This window comes from Rhamphochromis longiceps, linkage group LG17 (assembly GCF_057381845.1).
Source record: "Rhamphochromis longiceps isolate RC_006_pf linkage group LG17, R_longiceps_female_GT1.1, whole genome shotgun sequence".
NCBI lineage: Eukaryota > Metazoa > Chordata > Actinopteri > Cichliformes > Cichlidae > Rhamphochromis > Rhamphochromis longiceps.
In genome coordinates, this window is record NC_140573.1 from 14,536,406 (window position 1) to 14,559,742 (window position 23,337).

Below are 23,337 nucleotides of genomic sequence, written 5' to 3' on the forward strand. Positions count from 1 at the left end.
GAAGTTAGTGAAATTTACTAATTTTTGTGGCCTTTTTCTTTTTCAACATGGTTACAAGAATTGCTGTAGGTAGAAACCAACTACGGATTTTGTTGGGTGAGAACAGTCTGAAAGGTACTATAAACTGCTCCACAGTGGGACCAAATCTCAGGCCAGACTGTCTCCACAGCACAGAGAGTAAACTTATGTCAAGCTTCTGTTTAGCTTCCAGTGATAGGGAGCTAGCCAAGCCCATGTAACATGTATTACTGGAACTAGTAACAATAATTTATTAATGGATGTAAGCTTGGGAGGTAGTTGAAGAAGGAAACTCTAGTTGGACACACATACTATGCTCCAGTCTCCTCATGTCACTTAGAAAATACATCCTTCCACTTTTGGTGGCCTATTTAAGCTGTAGGATTCCCCATCTCTCCTTCTGACATGCAAATACTGCTGCACTCTTAAGTGCTGTTCGTCAACATCATCCACCTGCAGGCTCCGGGAGAGATATTTTACTCATTACTCCCTAATTTAATATATAGCATATTTGGAGGAGTGATGATCTCAGAGCCTGGAAGCAAAGTGCTGACTGTAATCTGCTGCTTTAATACTTTATTCATTTCGATCACGAGTTGTTTGCATTAACACACAGTTGGTGACAGTGATGAGACTTACAAATAAACTAAAAATAGACCAAAAATGATGATATGAAAGGCATTAGTGGTTTTATTATTTGTATATGTGGCAGAAACAGCATTCACATTCTCCCCACTTCAGATATTCATGTTGTTAGCCATTCATATCCTCGACAGCTTGCTGTCAAACTCTTCCACAAGAGTGCGTCATCTCCCATTTGGCTGTTTGCAGTCTTCAGTGCAGAGAGAGCCAGTTGGTTAATTGGTGAAAAAATAATTAGGTGAATGATTGGCCTGACTTCTTGCGCTGGCTCATTCAGTCAGTATATACAGGGTGATGCTGGGATGTGTAGGTAATGCTGTTTTCTTATTGGTTATTCAGCGACATCAGCAACTCATTAAGGAGGATAACAAAAAAAGAGAGAAAAAAAAGTTTTGAAGGCATTTTTTTAGTCCATCACACAACTAAATGACACTTTGTAGCTAAGTGAGAGTTTGAGCATTGCACAGCCATTCATTCAATTGTTCTGATATTCGAGTGTGCACTGACAATCAAGCTGAGCTGCACTCCTGGCAGCGATCTTGGTGGTTCACTGTATACAGGGCACACCTGTTAAATTGCTTTGATCTTCCCACAGTTGCTGTACATATTTTAATGCCGGATCCACTTCAACTGCTGTTGTATACAGGATGGGCCATTTATATGGCTACACCGTAATAACATGGGAATGGTTGGTGATATTAAAGTCCTTTTTGTGGCACATTAGTATATATGAGGGGGCAAACTCTTCCAGATGGGTGGTGACCATGGTGGCCATTTAGAAGTCGGCCATCTTGGATACAATTTTTGTTTTATCAGTAGGAAGAGTGCCATGTGACACATCAGACATATTGGTAATGTCACAAGAAAAACAATGGTGTGCTTGGTTTCAACGTAACTTTATTCTTTCATGAGTTATTTACAAGTTTGCCTTTGTTCACAGCCATTGACATGTTGAAGAGGTTAACACGTGAGGAGCAGATCGAAATTGTGTTGATATCTGGTATATACCATTCCTCCCACAGTCCAAAGACATATAATTAGTGGGATTAAGTTACCTGATGAGTCCAAATTAGCCATAGGTGTGAATGTAAGTGCGAATGGTTGTCTGTCTCTCTGTGTTAGCCTTGCCACAGACTGGGTGACCCTGGACAGGTCAGGCTCCAGCCTCCCCGTGACCCTGATAAGGATGAGCCGAAGAGGACGGATAGATGGATTTCTACTATAATCTGCTTATTTAATTTTTTTTTGGAAATAGTCGGAAAATGGGAAAGCGGTTTACAACTTTTGAGTAATGGAGACGTGAACATTACGTAGACTTTACTCCATGGAAAAGGACAAGAATGTACAAACTTCAGCCCAAACCAGCAACAGCTATCCACCGCTGGTAACATGACATCAGCTCTTTCCAAGCACCTGGAAAGAAAACATGTTAACAAAAATGCTGTTAGTATATACAGTCAGGCTTGTAGCCTTCATTTCTATCTGTGTATTTTTCTGCAGTGTTTTTTGTGTCAAGCGCTCTTTCACCAGCTTTGGTGTCATCTTATCGTTAACACTTAAGCACTGACAGCAGTCTTGGTCAAGTTCTTTGAAAATAGTAATTAGTTACTAATTACTGATTACTTCTCCAAGAAAGTAATCCTGTTACTTTATTGATTACTTATTTTCAAAAGTAATTAATTACTTTATTACTTAGCTACTTTTTAAAAACATGATACACAACCTGAATACGTAAAGCAATAGACCTTTGCCAATTCTATTTTTTCTGCATAGCCATCATATAAAATTGAATCAAATGAAAAAGTCTCTTTTAAAAACTTGTTTTATTAGTTTTAATCTTTTAACTTCATGCACATTGCATCAAGCAAAATTAAATTATATGCAACAGTCTTTGACTGGAAGAAATTTGTTTAACATTTAAACCTATTTTCTGTATATTCCAGCATATAAAATAAAATAATGTTTTGTGTTTACACTCACTCTTTCAAATAGATGCAAGTAAAACACAGAAAAAAAAAAATCAACGACTCAGCAGCACTGAGTCCTGTCGCTCTTAAATCTATTTTCACCTGTTTAGCAGGAGTAGGGCGGGTGGAGGTTTTCCTGGTGCCACAGTGATCATGTCAGTGGGGGCATCCGTGGGTTTCTCTGTGAATTTCACATTCCTGTGGCAGCGTGCTGGTGCTTGCTCAGATTTGAAGGTTAATGTTTCGCTGTAGAAAGAAGTTTTCTTCCCATGCAGAATGTACAGCGGATGATAATGTTTTTGTCACTTTTTATGGACTAAAACTTTGAGTAATTTAAGTACATCCAAGCTTTAAACGCTGCATGGTCGTACTCTCTGCTGCACTTCATATTATTCATTAATGATCTATACATGTCTGTTGCTGCCATGGACGTCGCACGTGCTTACATCATTGTCATGAGACACTGACAAACAAAATCACATTTTAGTAATGCAATAATGCAGCGTGCTTACAGGAAAGTAATAGTAATCTAATTACTTTTTGCAATAGTAATCCCTTACTTTACTCACTACTTAAAAAAAATTTAATGGATTACAGTAACACGTTACTTTTAACATGTTACTGCCCATCTCTGACTGACAGAAAACTCTTGTGTACAATCATTAGGACAAGGACGTGTGTAGCCTAAACTTCATATTGTTAAGTAGTGTTAATTATCTTAGGCCATGTTCAATTCAATTCAATTTTATTTATACAGTCGCTTCAAGGCACTTTATATTGTAAGATGGACCCTACAATAATAGGGCCATGTAATAATGCACTTTCTACTTGAAGTAATTCAGTGATATAATGCTATAAATTTTTGTATTTTAAATAGTAAATAACAATGTGTAATAGGCAGTTTTTTAAACAATGACCTCAATGCTACAATTAATCAGTGTAAAAGCTTATGGCCACACCACCCTGATCACGCAGCTCTCACCTGATCTCGGAGCTGTGCGATTACAAATCAGGGCCGCATAAATGATACTAGGTGTTGTGACCAGAGATGGGCAGTAACACGTTACAAGTAACGCGTTACTGCCCATCTCTACAAGTAACGCGTTACTGTAATCTGATTACTTTTTTCAGGTAACGAGTAAAGTAAGGGATTACTATTGCAAAAACGGTGATTAGATTACCGTTACTTTCCCGTAGGAACGCTGCGTTACTGCGTTACTAAAACCATGATTTTTTTGCGAGAATGTCTCATGACAGTGAAGTAAGCAAGTGCGACGTTCGTGACAACAGCTGTGTGCAGATCAACAGTGGATCACATATCGAGTGCGGGAGAGAGTATGAGCGTGCAGCGTTTAAAGCGTGGAAGTACTGACCTTATTTTGAGTTTGATTCCATAAAAAGTGACAAAAACATTAGCGTCCGTTGTGCGTGGGAAGAAAACTTCTTTTTAAAGCGAAAAAAACCCCCTAAACTTCCAAGCGAGCACCGAGTGCGCTACGACGTAATGGGAAACTCACAGAGAAACTCGCGGATTCTTTCACTGAGCGCTGCGGCACACCTGCACCAGGGCAAACCTCTGCCTACGCCACTCCTGTTTTACAGGTGAAAATAGAGCACCAGGACCGCTGAGTCTTTGACTTTATTTATTTTCTGCTGTGTTTTACTTGCATCTATTTGAAAGACTGAGTGTAAACACACACAAAAAAAAATTATGTGCTGGAATGTGCAGAAAATAAGTTTAAATGTTAAACAAATTTCTTCCAGTCAGAAACTGTTGCATATAATTAAATTTTTGCTTCATGCATAAAGTTAAAAGGTTAAAACTAATAAAACAAGTTTTAAAAAGAGACTTTTCCATTTGATTACATTTTGTATGATGGATTATGCAGAAAAAGTAGAATTGGGCTGAAAGATCTATCGCTTTATCACCTCTTCAGGTTGTAAATGGTGTTTTTAAAAAGTAACTAAGTAACTAAGTAATTAATTACTTTTGAAAATAAGTAATCAGTAAAGTAACGGGATTACTCTTTTGGGAAGTAATCAGTAATTAGTTACTGATTACTTTTCAAGTAACTTGACCACTACTGGTTGTGACCGTAGTAGTCCATTTACCATATCTGTCGTCAGTGATGCCGTCTCACTGTACCATTAATTTTCTATATTACTAAAACTGTAAAATAACATTGTAAAATATGTAAAACAATTTAATGGGAAACCTACAATTTCCTTATTAACTACGTCAGCTGTAACAAACTGAGGCCTCTCATATGAACAGTCCTTTTTTAGAATATTAATGCAGCATTACGTTTTACTTTGTCATAGAAAAACAGAAAATTCACTTCTTACAGCATGTGCAAAAGTTCATTCTGCAGAGGTGGATTTGTCTCTTTAAAAATCAATAAAATGAGGAATCTGCATACAAATGTTGTGTTTGTAAGTCTATGTGGTTTTAGTTGCAGTGAGGCAAGTATATGGGATGGTGAAACTTGCAAAACAAAGTAGCTTTAAAAAAAAAAAGAAGTAATGTCACTGAGCCATCACACTCACAGCCTACAGTGAGGGAGGAAGGCTGGCTGCAGCGAGTCCAAACAGTTGGTGAGCTCCTTTTTTCAGCACGTTGTTCCGAAGAAGCCTCCAAGAAAACAAAATGTATTATTTAGTCCTGGAGCTCATTTATTATGCCAAGTCATGTATTGATCCAAAAAGTGAAAGTAAAGCTGGAGAGGTTAACTGACATGTAGGAGGAGGAGGAGGGAGTCAAGAAAGAGAAGGAATTGGGAGGCTGAGAGAGGAAGAGATGACAGTATCGATTTCTAGACAGAGGGGAGATGAGCAGGGCTGAGGAGGTGGAGTGTTAATGTGTGTGTGAGAAGAAGATTCCTTCCCAACAATGTGAGAAACTTATAAAGTCATGAAGTAAATGATTACTTCAAGTTACTGCCTCAAAACATGGTTCTACAAGCTACTCAATCAGAGGGTGTACTTAGCTTTTTCAGAGGACTGCACAGAATCCTGTAAGAACTTTCTTTGTCACATGATTGTATATAGTCATTATAAACATGCAGAGTTAACATTGTGAATGGATGTATTTGATCTATGATCTTTTCATTATACTAAACAAGGTGCTTTGGTCACTGCTCCTGTAACATTTGTTGCTAATATTCAGCACTTCTCTGGCCTCTGGTAGGTACAAAGAGGCTGTGGCCTTGAGAAAACAGACTGTACCATTAGAAGTCAGTCCTGTCCAAGATATTGCACTCACACTCAACTCTTTACCACATGCTTGACCTCTTCCATGAGGCCAAGAGACAGTTTACTCCTGCTTTCTACATGCAGACACGCACACAAGTCACATGATGGGCAGGATTATCCGTCATGAGCTCATTCTGTATCTCAGCAATCAGTCGTGGCTTAACATAGAGAGAGCGATAGACCGAGGGTGAAAAGAGCAAGATACGAGTTATGTGTCTTGCTAGCAGCGCTTTGAAACTCAGCAAGCCATTATATAGAAACCTTGTGATGAGGATATATTGGGTGCATGTGTGTGAGCATTTGTGGGTAGCTGCAGCTGCAACCTAATTGAGATTTATACCCCGTCGTGTTAGCCAGGGAGAAATTCTCTTTCAAACCAGCTCTGTCACAGCTGCTGAGCCTGTCTGGCTGCTGTATGCTACACAACACATTAGTTCCCTGCGGGCTCAACTTAAACTTAACCACAACAGACACATGCCTAACACTAACCTTCACCTAACCATAGCGAAGACAGCATCAAGCAAAACAGAGGCACAAAGTCTGCACTTGAATCAGGTAGCTTTATTCCTAAATGTGTCTCCCAAAGCAAACAGAGATACTTTTCTCTTGTGACATGGTTTGCTGTGAGCAGATTATTTCTGTTCACAGACATGGACGCACACACAGGCACATGCACACTTCTCTCTCTTCCGAGTGCCGGGATAATCATGCACGTTCTGAATTCTCATATCCTCCCACGCCAGAATCTTTCTGCTCCCGTGAGCAGAAAACCAGAGCACCCCATCTTCTCTCTTCTCATCTCTGCCTCTTACCCCGCAATTGTCATGAATCTTCTGTATATATGAATGTGTGTGTTTGTGTGTGTGCACATGTGTGCTTGTCAGTCAGAGGTTGCCTGCAGGCTAAGCTTTGTAGGGTCTTCCATTGCAATTTTCTGATGACTCTGTGTGATACAGTGCCAAAAGGAAACCCTGCGTGTGCCACTAAATCGTGTGCAGTACAGTATGTGTGCAAGTTACCATGCAGCTGTTTTTTTGCATTTTTTTTGCAGGTATGTGTCTGAGTGGGGATTTGTGTGTCTGTAAAGGTGTCTGTGTGCATTGGTGAGTGTGTGTGTGGCACCATTGCTGAGTTTGTGCACAATGTGCACTGTGACAAATAGCGGATCTGTCTGGAAATGTGGGGGCGGGATTCTACTTCAAGAGCATGTCGGAGCAATTAGAGTTGGCCTCAACTACAAATACACAAACAGTAGCACAAGCACACACATCTGATTAAAATGAATCGAAATGCAGCTGCAGCTTCCATACAGTTTCTGCAGAAGAAAGGGTTTAAAATAGCAATGGTTCCTGTCATAATTAGCTATTTATGGGGCGTTAAACTTTACAAAATCTGCGATCCAGATGGAAATAAAAGTTAGTCACACCAGCTCACGTCACAGAAAAATTTGACCATGCTATCTAAGAACAATTAGGAGTCATGCTCCGTGTAGAGTAATAATGATAGAGCCATCAAATAAGATGGCTACAGGTAAATGTATATCAGGGCAAGTACCAGTAGTTTACAAAATCAGGGACGTGCTAGGATTAAGCTGACCCCCCACAAGGGTTATCTACTGGTGGTTTTCAATTGAGTTAAATTAAGAATTTCATTAGCTTCTAGCTAATGTTAACTGCTTTGACATTTAAAAAGAGAAAAAATGAAAACACAAGTAAGTAAAACAGGATTAGAGAATAAGTTAAATAAAAGGAAAAGCTACTTTTAGCTACTCCTTTAGTAATCCCGGTATTATGAGTGAATAAAGGGATCACTCATTGTGGTGATCCCTTTATTCACAAGGGATCACCACAATGAGTAGCTCTGCATGTTTGATTGGGCAGCAGGATCTTTTGATAGTTAGGCAAATGTGTAAGCCACTACACTATGGAGGACCTGTTAGACAATAAGTTAAATATTTTGACTAACTAGTGCTTTACCAGTTTAGACTACCTTGCTAACCTAGCAAGGTAGTCTAAACAGTTCAGTCCTATGTGTAAAACAATTGTTTTCTGTGCTCTTCTGCTGGTATTTTACTTTCTCCTCATGCTGGAAAAGGGTCAATAAACCCTCTGATACCTGTCTCTATCCCCCTCATATCTTTTCCAGTGTACAGAGCTGTAAAAACGCAGCTACGTTAATCATTATGTGCCACCACACAATTAAAGATTCGTTTAATGACATTAAACCTGACAAAGATACATTTAAAGATATGTGTAGTATACACTCAAAATAACTAAATTTTTCTAATCTCACTGACATTGCTCATCTTTCTTTTTCTCTTTGTGTCTGTAGGAGAATCACTGCAGGCGCATAAAGATACTGGGGGACTGTTACTACTGCGTGTCAGGACTGACCCAACCCAAGGCGGACCATGCCCACTGCTGTGTAGAAATGGGCCTGGATATGATTGATACCATTGCGTATGTCACACACTGACATGCAGGCAAAAATGTCTTTGTTATGATTGTTTTGGGGAAGGACCAGAAGTCAACAGTTACTCTACAATGTGTGATCATCCGAATTGTTTCTTAAGAAGAAAACAATTTTATCCTTTTAAGTTGCTTTCGGTGCATTGCTTCTATGACAACAGTTTCTAGGAAATCCGAGAAAACTGAGGCACTTCTTACCTGCTTCAACAGTAATATACATCGATCAGGGATAACATTAGGACCACTTGTCTAGTATTGCGTCGGTCCCCCTTTTGCTGCCAAAACACCTGTCACAAAGGTAACCTAGAAAGCTGACCTTTGTAACATGTGATTGATATTGAGTGTGTATATATTCCAATCCAAACAATTTCTAACCACATAGATTTGGTTGACTTCCAAATCTATTCCCTTTACTTCTTTTTCGTTCATTTGGAACCTAAAAGACACTTGCTTGCACGTAGCCCTGGTTTCCGCCCCTCTCCCTAAAAGCATGTAGACACCACGTACACGGAGAACCTTTGCCTCACTTTCCTGTGTGAACCTGCGCCTGTCATGTTCTTTGCCCCACCGCTCTGTCTGGGAGGATGGATGCCGGAGTGGGAGCCCTTTATCTCAAAGGACAGGTGCTGCCATGCACACGCATTCCTCAGTATGCGTGTGAGTGTAAGATGTCCCTTCTTCAACCTTATGGGCAAACCACATTTTCTTTTCTGCCATCCTGTAAACAGACACACCCACCCCACACACACGCAAATACACACTTTGTGAACCCTTTGCCATTCTCAATTTCCTTCCTCGTCTGTGACTGTCTCACATCTGAAGTGGGTGACCTCCCACAGGTTACTAGGTGATTTACCAGGGAGGAGAGGCTCTGGAAAAGTCCTGCTTTTTCGTCACTGCCCCACAGTACGACTCAGGGAAGGTGATCCACACATGCGCATTCATATTGTAAACACATACATGTGAACATAAACTTTTTTGAAGGCGCATTGAGTAGTTTGTGCTTTTTTTGGAACAAAGTTGAAATGTGTTGGAAGCGTATGATTACAGATGCGCCTCTCTACATCAAAGATTTTGTACTCGTGTAGCAACCCTGAATCAGTTTTGCTACACAATTCAGAACTTTAAGATTCAAGATTAATTCCATTATCATAATCTAACACGAGGCTGTAAAACAATATCCACAAAAATAGCAATTTTAAAAAAGGGCTCTTGTGCTCAAATGTGGTTGCGCTACAGCAGATGTTTCTGGTTGGCTTGCCACATGGCAGGAAGGTAAACAGGTTGTGGCAGGGGGTGGAATTGTCTTTTAATATATTTTGGGTTCTGCACCAACATTTAACCTCATTGTACAGCTATCACTGATGCTTGGTAGATGGTTGCCTGATTTCTTCCAACACATCCCATACCAGTTAGTGGTGTTTCCTGCTGGGAAACAGCTATACTTCTTTGCAGATGTTAATAAGACCTTGTTGTGAGAATTTATCCTCTTTAAGTTTGAGCTAAAGGTCACTGTAGTCTAACCTAGTGTTGTTAACACTCAGTAATCTGGAGAAATTTGCTGGGCATCTTTTACTACCCAGCATTATCATTGCTTCAGCCACACTGCTTCCTATATGGCAACAAAAAGAAAAGAAAACAACAACAATAAAAGAAAAATGCTTTAAATGTTAAATTGTCCTGGTTTTTGTTCAAGTAGTTCTAAATCATTCTTTCCCCCCCTGCAGGTCGGTGGTGGAGGCCACAGAGGTGGATCTGAACATGCGCGTAGGCCTGCACACAGGACGGGTGCTGTGTGGCGTGCTGGGCCTGAGGAAATGGCAGTATGATGTCTGGTCAAATGATGTCACACTGGCGAATGTGATGGAGGCTGGAGGGCTGCCAGGGTCAGTACTGACTGTTACACCCACTGAAAATCAGACGAACGCAGCACACACACTCATGCAAAGACACAGAATACAGTATGTCAGCTACAGTAATATGACACAGTGCTATGACAGACTTTTTGTATCTGTATGTACACTACTATGTTCATAGACTTCTCAAATGGTTATCATAATTCACAGGGTCATTTACATAGAAATGTAAAATTACCGTATTTTCGGACCATAAGGCGCACTGAATTATATGGCGCATTAAGTGAAACAAAACAGTCTGATAAGTCAGACTTAACTCATTCTTCTTGCTTCCTCCACTTCCGTACCATTAATTCATTAATGTTGAATTCTCTCACAGCTGCTCTATTCCCATGTTGTTTCAGTATATTAATGACTAAGCTGTTCTCCTGACTGAAGTTTGGTCCTTTTACCTGCCATGCAATTGCATTTGTCCATAACCATCAGGAACCCTCACGTTGCCATTTAGAGTGAAAAAAAGTTAGCGTTCATCTTCCAGTTTCACTGTGTTTATGTTATGCTAACATAGCTGTGTTGCTAGTGATCAGGTAGCACATCATTATATACCAGCTAGTCCAACTTCAGTAACCCTACAAATGTCACTGCTGTTTAGTTTTCTGTCTTCATTTATGTTGGAAGTGATAGCAGAGCTGTACATTTTAAGTTTTTCAGAAATCTCTCAGTCAGAATATGCTATATCATGTTTAGGTGGTAACTAGCAAGCTAACTTCCTGCTAACTTCTAACTCCGTTAAATTTAATAAATTCTGTTTTCATGGATGCCCGGATGTTAAACTTAATTGTTACACCTGGTAAAGCTGCAAAATGATCATTTTATTAAAGATGAAACAATTTAGACCATGTTTAACTCTCAGTAATGCCGCAGTGTTCGTTTGACTTTGGAACCTGAAGGGACAGAGTTTTGGACCCAGATTACTCCGTGAGGCTCCTGACTACGGTAGCCATAACGCTCCGACAATCCATCAAGCAGTGCGGTTTTGTAGCTTACGAAGTCGTACTAAAGCATTTTTTGACAGATTTCTGAGCCCGTGTACCACATAAAATCGGTTTGAGGTCAGTAAGCACAACCAGAATTCATACATAAGGCGCACCGAATTATAAGGCACACTGACGATTTTTGAGAAAATTTAAGGATTTTAAGTGCGCCTTATAGTGTGGAAAATATGGTACCTTTAAAAAAAACAAAAACAGACAAACAATGAATTTAGCAAGCTATTGCTTACCTAAGTATTTTTCAAAATGTATAAAAATTGTGAAAATGCACTTGATCAGTCACCCATTTTCCATCCATTAACTGAAGATCAGTGAAAAAGTGTATAAAATAGTGTTTGAGCATGAGCTGACATTGTTACCAGATATGAAAGAAAGCTTTCGCAAGACTCTAAGCAGTCCCATGGAAAACTGTATCATTAGCTTGTTGGACAAACTTTAAAAAGCTAGAAGCTGAAGTACTGATTTTCTGTAGGTCTCTATCAGTTTTTCACATTATTATGAAAGTTTGGCCCCTGTGTTTGAGGCAATTGTCCTGTTGCATGATTCAATTTTGGTCCAGCTTTACCATTTAGGCAGATGCCCTCACATTTGACTCTAGAAAATGTACAGGTCCTGTGCCTGAATCATCACCTCTCCAACACTGTGCTTGACAGCTGGTAGGATGTGTTTGTGCTGATATGCTGTCTTTGTTTTCTTCCAAACATGTTGCATCATGGCCAAACATCTTTACATTGATTTCACCTGTCCAAAGGACATCGGTCCATTCTCATGGATTCTTTAGCTACAGCTTTGCAAACCTAAGCCATGCTACCATGTTCATTTTAGAGAGAAGAGGCTTTCTCCTGGCAACCCTTCCAATCAAGCCATAGTTCTTCAGTCTTTTTCTAATAGTACTGTTCTGAGCTTACCATTTTACTTGCTAACTGAGGCCTGTAGAGTGCATGGTTTGCATGGTTTGACTTGGTGGGATGTCCACCCCTGAGAAGACTGTTGTGGTGTGTTAACACATACCTGGATTCTCCAGACTAGCAAACTGCAGTATTATAAAATATAAACAAGATATAAATTCACTAGCTGTGTCCATGTCCTCATTTTAGGCTTGACAGCGTTTTAGTAGATAATGCGCCCTGCCACAAAGCAAAAATGGTACAAGAATGGTTTGAGGAGCACAACACAGAGTTTGAGGTGTTGACTTTGCCTCTAAATTTGCCAGATCTCAATCCAGTCGAGCATCTTCGATCCATGGAGGCCCCACTTTGCAACTGGCAGGACTTAAAAGATCTGTTGCTAAAAGCTTGGTGCCAAATACCGCAGCACATGTTCATATTAAGCAGCGGGTCATAATGTTATACCTGATTGGTGTATACGTATATGCAGCCATCAGATTATGTTTTGGACAGCACCACATTTTTTGACATCAGAAGAGATCATATTGGAAAAAAAATACTAGAATTTCACTCACCGCACTCAAGCACAAATTTATTGGACTTTACTACATATAATTAGTGTAATAATCTCATACTATAACTTATACTAAGCTATGGTTTACAGTTTTTGTACTTTTTCCAATAAACAGAAAAGATAGTACAGGTCCGATTGAATAAGCTGCTGCTTACAACTGTTGTAAGATACATCCTTAAACTTGTCATGTCGATCTGACCTAGAAAAAGCAAAACAAAATATCAAAGCAATGTAAACATAAAACAGCATCCCTGAGTAGGCACACCAACATCTGCTCAACAAGTAACTGAGAGATCACAACCTGTGTTAGTTTACAGAGTTGTACCAAAATAAACCACACGGTTCATCCTGATATTTTAAGTGTTTTTAACTGTTTCCATACAACATCTGGATTGACTTGGCTTACTGTAATCATTTGTGGAATCATTTCGTTGGTGTTCATGCTAATTGTTAATGAAATAGTAAATAAAATGATCTTTTAAGAGGTCAACTTTTCCCACATTCTGCCCTGAAAAACCATTGCAAGAAAATAATTCAGATTTAATGTAGTTGCACAAATGTGCTAACTAGGACATAAACAGCAGCTAAAAATAAAACTGACCACCATGATTAAATTAATGTCACTTCATTAAACTGGCTGCAGAAATGATCAGACCTACACAGTGTATACGGACGTGGCTGGGTTTCTTTATTTTGTTTACTAGTTCTTTTCAGGTTACGGCACAACTCGAGCCAGGAGTCAGCTCTTCTCGAGGCTTCCTCCACTGCACACTCTCCCCGTCAGTCTCCTCCGTTACTATATACAAGGAGAGAGTGATTAGTCTCTGCACAAACACCTGTCCCCTCTGCCACCCCGACGCCGCCCCAAGAGCTAGCTGCGCCACCCGTCCCACGGCAGCAGGCCAGAGACCACACCCCTGCCACATTGGCATACAGTAACAAGCAGATTTGCATTTTAAACAGCACTGAAATGAGATCGCCTGTTTGGCTAAATTTGGTTCTGTTTCAAGTGAGGTAATAAGATTTTAGGACTCGTTACCAGATTAGATGATTTACCAGGATGAAAATTTCTATGAAGTGACGAGTTTTGAGCAAGCCGAGGGGCTATTAAGCTGATAAAAATAATGAGGGGATAATGATTTGAGACCTTAGTGTTGGACTTTTTATCACCAACTGCTTTTTGTCCTCTGCTTTGCTTGTGCTCCCAGCAAGGTGCACATCACAAGGACCACCCTGGAGTGTTTGAACGGAGACTACGAGGTGGAACCGGGCTTTGGCCACGAGAGACATGCCTTCCTACAGAAGCATCACATAGAAACGTTTTTCATCGTGCCGTCACACAGACGGAAAGTACGACAGAATGATTTCTTTTCTGCAGATTCTCTTACAACCGTATAACTTGAGAGGTGACACAGCTGTCAGTGTTGTAACAGTTAATCCTCTGATGGAGGGAGAGGGAGGCAAGCCATGTGCTAAGCTGGCATACACATGACTAGTATCAATATCTCACACCAACTGCACATGTGCATCGGAGCTGGCTGTTCGTGTCAGAAAAAATGTTTTAAATCCCTCGTAAAGTGCACATGCACAACGCTGGCACCGGCATGGACACGCAGATAAACACTTGATCCAGGTTTTGTAATATCCCACATTCACAGTTTACTGTAAAAATCCCACTCAAGCCTACTTGATTTCCATGAATGAGACAATTCTCCACATTTAATTTCATGCCATGTCCTTTTAACCGCTTCATTAATGGAGAATATAAATTTTGAATTTGAACATTTTTGAATTAAAAGATTTTTATGGATAATTAAATGGAGGGAAGATGCAATCAGAAACACTGATGTTAAATTGTTTAAGTTGTGGAGGGTTCCAAAATAATAATAATAATTATGATGAATTGGCAAGAAATAATATTACTTGGTTGTACAAGTAATCAATGGTGCATTCGTCCCTAAAACAGAATATATGTTGCTTTTATTTCCACACATGACACTGAAGTAAATCTCTTTCGATTTTTAAATCAAATGAAATCAAGACCTGATGTCTTCTCTGTCCCATCTAGCCTAAAATGAAGCATAACAATAGTGAATTTAGGATTTTTACATTTGTTTGCTTTTTTAAATTTAGATGCATTTTACTACTTATTATGAGAGCTGTGCTATTTTTGGAGCTACATATTTGTTATTGTCATTTTACATTTACTCATATTTAGTCATATGACTAAATGTAAAAAGAGCGTGCCTGCTTGTATTGTGCTTGTTCAGATCTACTGCGCATTATCATAATACATTTTCTTTATTTGTAATATATGTAGAGTGATACGTCTGTCCTAAGGGCCAATGGCAATACATAGCTCTGATTAATGAGGACTTAAAGGCAGCCACTGGCGCAGTGTGGCATGACACACATTTTGTGTTGCTACTGTGTTGTTGATAACAGCTGGCTAGTGGCGACTTTTTATTGACCCTGTAGAATACAAAGAAATGAGCAGCACATTATTTTTGGTAATATATGAAACTGATTTAAAAAAACAAAACAAAACAAAAACATTTATTGTTTTTTCAGCCCGTATAAAAAAACCCTTAAAACCATAATAGCTTTAACAAATTTACAAACATAAGAAATTTAATAAGACTTACAATTTCCTTGATCTTAATGAAAGCTTTATAATGACCCACAACGGTCAGGGTGACTTGAACTAACTAGTCTTTAAGCACCCTTAAAACAATGAGAACAAAATAATCACATTCACATGTCCAACTATTTAGTTAAAAGATTAAGTACCTTTAAAATACATGGCCCAAATCAATAATTGTATTAATTATAAAAGCAATAGTAATGTAAATGTTCCAGCCTATTTAACCTTTTTTATCTCAACCATATTTAACGTAGTACAACAGCAACAGTAATACAAAAATCCTAACAATGTATGCCACAAAGCTAAATTTATAAGTCTGATACAGCACATGATAAATGGTAAAATTCTAATGTTATGGCAAATATCCATATTCAAATACGAGACTGCGTAATGCTAATGATAATTACTTTGACTTTGGCATGTTTCAGTTTCATATATTTCACATTTTCACTTCGCAAGCAAGAAAAAATAACATAAAAAATGAAAGACGGATTGAATTTATAGATGTATTAGTTGCGAGTTTTTGTGTTTACTGTTTGTACTGTCAATTATTCTATCAAAGCTGTGCTTAATTGTGCTATATACACTAGGCTAAATGTTAGCTTTTTCATCCTGAAAAATATTAACAAGATAAGAGACTTAATGCTTCACTTGATTTATGTGATGTTTTCTTTTTCTTCTTTTTTTTTTCTTCAAAAAAGCCTATTATAGTATATCATATCAAGCCTTAAATGTGTTTAGTATGTTGAGTTCTTTATCAAATGTTCTATTTATTGTTTTATTTTTATCTTTATTTCCAGATCTTTCCTGGTATTATCCTATCAGACATCAAACCAGCCAAGAGGATGAAGTTCAAGACAGTGTGCTACTTGCTTGTGCAGCTCATGCACTGTAGGAAGATGTTCAAGGCCGAGATCCCCTTCTCCAATGTCATGACCTGTGAGGATGATGACAAGGTATGTGTAAAAAGCACTAATGAAAGCATCTCTTTGGTTTCAAATTACAAAAGTAATTTGCTATGCTTGCATATGAGTGCACAGAATATGAATTACTAGTTCACATAGTCAAATGAAAATCCTTTTATTAGACTTGCCTATAGGTGTTTTTTGGGTGGATTGAAATCCTGCTTGGATCCATAATCTGCATGTCAAACAATCACACAAGAAAACATTAATATGTATTTAATGTTTGCTTGTATTGTATTAATGAATTAATATGTACATTTCACATCTTCAGAAGTACCACAGTACTCCTGCTTTATGACAGTCTCTTAAAAAGTAAGCCACTGGGACTGATACAACCACTGACATTGACTTTATATATGCCAGATTGCAATTTCATGTCCATATGAGCATCACCTTGTTCTTGTTGATGTGTTTCTTAGCTCTGTGTGTGACGAGGCAGTGAGTCAGTCATGGAGTGTTTGGGCGATTGGTGTTGTGTCACAGTGTCTGGCTGTCAGAAATAGCCTGCTAGCTCTAATCCGCCCAACTCTGTGAGCCGGTCCAGGCATTAGCACTTCATGATTTTGATGAGGTTGCATTACAACTGCTGGTAATCACCCACTGCCTGGTATCATCTCTCATAATAGCATTAGACACATTGTTATATGATTATCCAAGTAGCTAAAATCCTTCCTTTGTGACACATAGCAAATCTATAATAGAATTATGACTGGGAATTGTTTGGTGCTATTTACAAGATCTAATCTTGCTATACATGACAAATTAAAAATGGTGACTCTTGCTTCACTGTCACCTGTCAAGGGGCGGAATACATTAGGCAGCAAGTGAATATTCAGTTCTTGATACAGATGTGTTGGAAGTAGGAAAAATGGCCGAGCATCAGAATCAGAGAGACTTTGCTAAGCCAAACTTTGATGGCTAGGACACTGACTGTTCCAGGAGGAGTTTTCTAGTTAGTACATACTAAAAGTGGTCCAAAGAACCGTTTTGAATGACAACAAAGTTATCACCGTGTTCATCTGGGAAAGTTTGTGTTTTGAAGCGTTACTTTGATGGGTTCGCAAACATAAAAATGTTCAAGCTTTAGACGTGATTTCAAATATCTCAGTGTGACTGAGCATCTGTGGAATATTCTAAAAAAACAAGTCAAACTGAGGGAGCCTTCACCTGGCAACTTTGCTGCTTACATCTTTTTGCTACAGGACATCGTCAGAAATCTTGTGGAGTCTCGATTCCCCAACAAGCAAAAGCTGATTTTATGACTAAAGGGGGTCTTTAAAGCATGTATGCAGGATGTGGCATGTACTGTGCTTTGAAACACATTATCTTGATTAGCTTGCACCCACTTTGGGGGCACTGTGGTCAACATTAGGAATAACTTTGATTGCTGCATGCTGTGAAAGGAGAAGGGGGGTATCCAGCTGGCAGCACAGAAAGCTGTGTGTGTCAACAGTTGTGGAGCTCGGTTTTGGTCAGTAACACATGTAAAGAGCTTGGATTTGTTATTCGTTCTTCCAAATAGGTCCATAAATCTGTTATACCTTCAGACATAATAAGGAACAGGAGTTGAAAAAGCAGATCTTAAAGAAAAATGTCTTCATCTAATATTATACTGTAGCCAATGAGCAGTAACTTCTGCAGTTAACATACCATTCTATAGTTTGTTATCATAATTTTCAAATTGGGCATTATTTTATTCATTATCGTATTTGACAACTGAGTTCCATCTCCCTGGATAATTCCACCCACAGGACCAATAAAAAACCGCCACACAGAAAAAGCAATTAAAACACACCAATGTGTACTTTGTCTACCTACTTATTTTCTGATTAACTGCTACCTGAAACTTCAGTGTGATGTGACATTAGTGCCTCGGTTGTATTACCAGCAGCAAATAAGTATTTATAACCTTATCATCAGATTGTATATTAGACCTTTTCTCTTTGCCACCATCAGATCAAAAGCACAATGTCAGTACAATGCCCATTTTAATGAGCTATACTTCATATCTATATATACTTTAATTTACATTATAAAATGTTATCACATCTTAATCTTCTACATGGAACTTGTAGTAAGTTGACATGTGATCAAGAAACAAAAGAACCCCCCCCCCCCCCCCCCCCCCCCCAAAAAAAAGGCTATTAATGGGTGGTGGAGCAAAGAAAAACTGCTTCTTGTCTTCTTTTTTTTTACCAAGGTCTTTTAATGATAAGAGCCTTGTGCCGAAATTTGTGCCTGAGCTCTAACTTCACAGTGGTTAAACAATATTCAAGGCCCTGTGGTTTTGATCGATTAGATTTAAAGCCTTTTGCATGTTAATTTCTGAATCTGTTTAAAAAAAAAATTCAGTCACCTAACTTCTAATTTCAGCCTTCTCTGCATTTATGAATTTGTGCACGCATAACATGCGTGTGTGCATCTCTGTGAGCTGCTATTGGTAGTTTGATGGTAAGTAATGAGTATTATATCCTCAGATATTCAGACAAGCATGTCTGCAAACTTTTTTATCGTCTTTATAGAGTTATATCAAATTCTCCTGTGCTCAGGAGCTGTGTAAGTGCTGAGCTCACAAAACTCTTCATTTGTATGCCTCACCGCATCAGCTGACAAGCAGTCAGCCTTAACGCACGAGGCAGGTCTCTGCAGAGACTGATTGTGTTGTCTTTTTCGCTGTATGACAGCGGCGAGCTTTGCGGACTGCATCGGAGAAGCTGAGGAATCGGACGTCTTTCTCAGCCACTGCCGTGCAGCACTCGCCAGGAACGCGAGTCAACCGCTACATTGGGCGGCTCATCGAAGCGCGTCAGACCGAGTCTGAGACATCAGACCTCAACTACATCACCCTGTTCTACAGGAGCAGAGACAGGGAGCGCAGGGTAAGGACACACGAGACCTGAACATCTGATCGAGAAACACGTAACTTTTCAACAGATATACAAATGTATTAATATATACTTTGCTCAAGATACAACATGCTTCGTGACTGCCCCCCCTTCTGTCTTACACTCGCACATACACACCCTACACGAGCTCTAATTCTCTTTCTCCCTCTCTCCCACGCCTGTTGTCTATGTGTGTGTGCGTGCAAGAGGAATCCACCCACCCTCTCAAGAGGGGGTGCAGATAATGATTTGGGAACGTCTGAGCAGCACACGTGATATCTTTCTGCAATGTGTGCGTGGGTAGCCATAAAGAAGAAGCAGAACAGAGATGGGTTCATGCGTCGATGTGTGCGCGCGTGTCAGCGTCTGCATTTAAAGTTGTTTCAGAAGAAATAAAACCTGTGCAAAGTAAAAACATAATTAATTGCCTCTCATGTTTAACTTGTTTTAGCCTTGCTATCTTTTAGGAGAAGCGCAATAAATAAAGAAGACACAAATGAGCATAATGGGTTTTTAAAAATATATTCCTGCACTACACGATTTATTTCAAAACAAATTTACAAATTTAGACATCCCCTTTCCTTTCTTTTGCAAGAGATAAGTGAAGTTTTTTATTAGTACAAACATGAGCCAAAAAGCCTCTTTTCCAGTTAAATAAAAACAATTGTGGTATTCTGTATTCTGGGTAAAAACTATTTTTCTTGTTAGAGTAAAAACAGCTGTGATAAGTAAATGGCTTATGGCTGTCACTTTTTGTGGTCATAAACAAGTGAGGATCCAATTGGAAACACCGTAGGAGACGGAAAAATCAAATCCTGTATTTTCAAAGGGTAAACAGAAGGCTCTGCAGATATGAGGCAGGAAGTCTAAAATGTGTCCTAAAAGTCTAGGTAGGGTAGAAGGAAAACAAACTAGATTCAGGATCGGATTCAGGAATAACAGAGAGTTGTGATAATGACAAATACTGAGGTAGGACATGGAGAATAAATGAGCACAACAAGGAAAGGGATAATAAACCACATGTGAATTAAATCAGGACAGCAACCAGGGCAGACAAATGAACGAAAGGCGGACAGGAACTATTCTTCGAAATAAAGCAGAGAATATTAAAAGAAGTAAAAAGAATGAACTGTAAGATAAAGACAGGTGGAACAATGTAAAAAAGATGGGTGTACCTTCCAGGCAGTGTCTTAAACCTGCATTCTTTCTAATGACCAGCAGGGAGAGAATCTGCTGGTTTCAAAAACACAGTCTGAATGTATAGAAGTCAGCCCTCTGCCTCTCTGATCCATTACCTCAGTAAAGACTTTTCTAGTGAAATTAAGTGCTCACTCACTAGTTTCAAGTCACACTGAAACTATCGAGATGTAAAAACCAACAATAGCACCTTTAAACTTCATTAGTATCATACCATGTTAACATTTGTAGCTGGTCAGTTTCTAATAAAACTGAAATGACCATGTAGTTGTCTTCAAACAATCTTATGTACTTATCTCTAGGATGATGTAAAAGCAATGCCAGGATTCCCCATGATAAAGGATTTCCAACACAGTGCTCTGAATCGACCTACACTGTTTTTGCAATGGATGGATGGATTCTTTGTGTTTCCTCTTCTATTTACATTTTAACTCTTGTTTCCTCTTTTCTTAGTATCATCAGGTATATGATGACCAGTTCATCAGTGCTGTGGTTCTTTCTCTGATCCTTGCTGCCCTGTTCGGCCTTATCTACCTACTAATGATCCCACAGTATGTAGACACACACATTCACGCACAAAATGTCCAATCATATTACGCAAAAAAGTTTGTGGGCCAGTTAGAAAAGGAGCTGTTTTTCACGGCATTTAGTGAAAACTGGGAAAGCCCTGCTCACGCTCTTGTCTCTTTGTCTCTCAGAGGGATGCTGGTGCTGCTGCTGTTGGTGCTGTGTGTGTGTTTCCACGTGGCCTGTGTCATGTACCTTCATCTCACCAGTGTTCAGGTAAGACTTCCAGACCTCTTCCAGCAGCCTCACACGTGTAAAGATCACACTCTTAATACACTCTTTGTCAGTGGTTTTAGTCACTTTGTTGTTGCTTTGGGCCTCTTAATGACTATTTTGTGTCTTTTTGTTGTCTAATTCTTTAGGAAGTTACTTCATATGGCTTTAAAATAATTTTGAGTCTCTGTAATTGCTTTGCTTATGTTGGGGGGTATTTTGTATTTCTTTAAGGTAATTTTATATATATGTTCATTGTGGGTTTTTTTATTTTAGAGTTGTTTTTTCATAATCTGACATTTCTTAGATAAATCAGTGTTTCACTATCACTACTATAACTTCATAGTTTTATTTATTTATTTTTATTTAGCCTCCTTTAGCATACACTTAGTGGTCTCACAAACCTTTTAGCATTTTAGCAGTCTTTGATTAATTATATTTTTGTGTGTGAAAAAAAAGCCTTCATATCGGAGCACCATAATCATTTTTGCATAGTGAGCGCATAATCTCCATATGACACTGTGGCATCATGCTACATTGAACTATCATCATACCCTTTAAGTGTCTCCTCTAATAGACCTGAACATAATGAGCCACACCACAAAATGCACTCATTTTATTTCCAGTCCTGGTTAATGATTTGTCCAAAATGCATTTAAAGTAGATAAACTGGTGCTTCATTTACTCCTTCTATTTTCCGCCTCCCTGCCAACCTCCCTTTCCCTTTCCTCTGGCTTTAGTGCCAACCGGGCTGCCTCACCATCCAGATCCGAACAGTGCTGTGTGTCTTCCTCGTTTTGCTCACCTACTCTGTTACCCAGGCCTGTGTGGTAAGTGTATATGATTTATATAAATGATATCATGGTCTGTGTTCAAAATCAGTTACTATTCACTATATGTAGTTTGGCATATTACCTATTCATGGTTGATATACCACAGTTATGTTGAGTGAAAGGAGTTGTCAGAGTTTCATCATTTCAGTTCTGGTCTAAGGAGCTCGGAAAGAATGCGATTGGACTTCTTTAAATTTTGTCACCTCTCATTCGAGAAGCGTCTTCAGTTCAAGTAGGGATTGTCCCTTAATAGGGTCGTTGGTTACGGGTCAAACCACTGTGAGATCTTGCCTCACTCTACCTTGTGACCTCTATAGGTCACCTGACACAAGATGTGAGTAGGGGTTGAGGCCCCTGGGAGGGATATCAAAACTGCAATGGAGGTGGCCTCTTTCACTCCTCTTTCAAACCATCTGTCTTCTCTGTCCTAAATGTGAACATTGGCATCCTCGAAAGAGTGTCCTTTATCCTTAAGATGCAGATGTACAGCTCAGTCTTGTCCTGTCAAGGTGGCTCTTCTATGTTGTGCCATGCGTTTATGGAGTGGCTGTTTGGTTTATTCAATGAAGAAGTCAGAGCACTCCGTGCTGCGCTGCACAGCATATACTGTGCTGTTCTTCTTGTATTTGGGAGTTTTTTGTCTGAGGGTGTGGCTGGGTATGAGGTGCACTGGGGTGTCATGATTAGAGATAATTCTCCTGATTTTCTCTGACAAAACTTCATTGTTGGTCACGATTACAAATACCAAATCTGATTTGACTGCAACTTTATCAGAGAAGCGCTTGTGTCAGCACACCACTATTTTATTTGGATATTTTTTTCTTCTTTTGTTATTTTTCAAGGGAAATGCCCATATGATTTTTGTTTTAATAGTTAAAAAGTTGGCACCACTATAATCAGGATATAGGTAGCTTAGCATAGCAGAAGAAGAAAAAGTTACTTTAAGCTGATGTCACCCCAAAGGAATTTGCACCTTCTCCTGGGGATCTTTTTCCTGATAGTCAAATATATGAACTACTACATTATGAATGTACTAGTTTAGCATAGCAAAGAAACACAAATACTGGTAAAAACGGGCAGAACCCCTTTAACAACCTAATATGCAGACCAGTGTCTTAAGAAGACGGACGTCACATAGCCAGGCTTGCATTATTTCAGCTTGTCGTAGACCATTGAATTTGAACATTCAGCTTGATCAGTAAACAGTTTATGGCCTCTCCAGTCATCATATTGCACATGGGTGTACTCTAAAGATAAATGCGTGCATGCAGAATCTGTCTGTCTCCTTCTGCAAGGCAAATACGACCTGAGTGCACC

The 23,337-nt window shown here is 39.1% G+C and overlaps 1 protein-coding gene across 1 annotated transcript in view; it reads left to right on the forward strand.

Moving 5' to 3' along the window:
* LOC146649428 (adenylate cyclase type 1-like) overlaps nt 1-23,337 on the forward strand; it is a 74,231-nt gene that overhangs the window by 24,721 nt on the left and 26,173 nt on the right. Inside the window, exons 5-12 of the mRNA XM_085387230.1 lie at nt 8,211-8,338; nt 10,075-10,233; nt 13,925-14,066; nt 16,161-16,316; nt 19,010-19,204; nt 20,861-20,958; nt 21,106-21,190; nt 21,928-22,017. Of these exons, the coding sequence (XP_085243356.1) occupies nt 8,211-8,338; nt 10,075-10,233; nt 13,925-14,066; nt 16,161-16,316; nt 19,010-19,204; nt 20,861-20,958; nt 21,106-21,190; nt 21,928-22,017 (1,053 nt within the window). The remainder of the gene's footprint in view (nt 1-8,210; nt 8,339-10,074; nt 10,234-13,924; nt 14,067-16,160; nt 16,317-19,009; nt 19,205-20,860; nt 20,959-21,105; nt 21,191-21,927; nt 22,018-23,337) is intronic.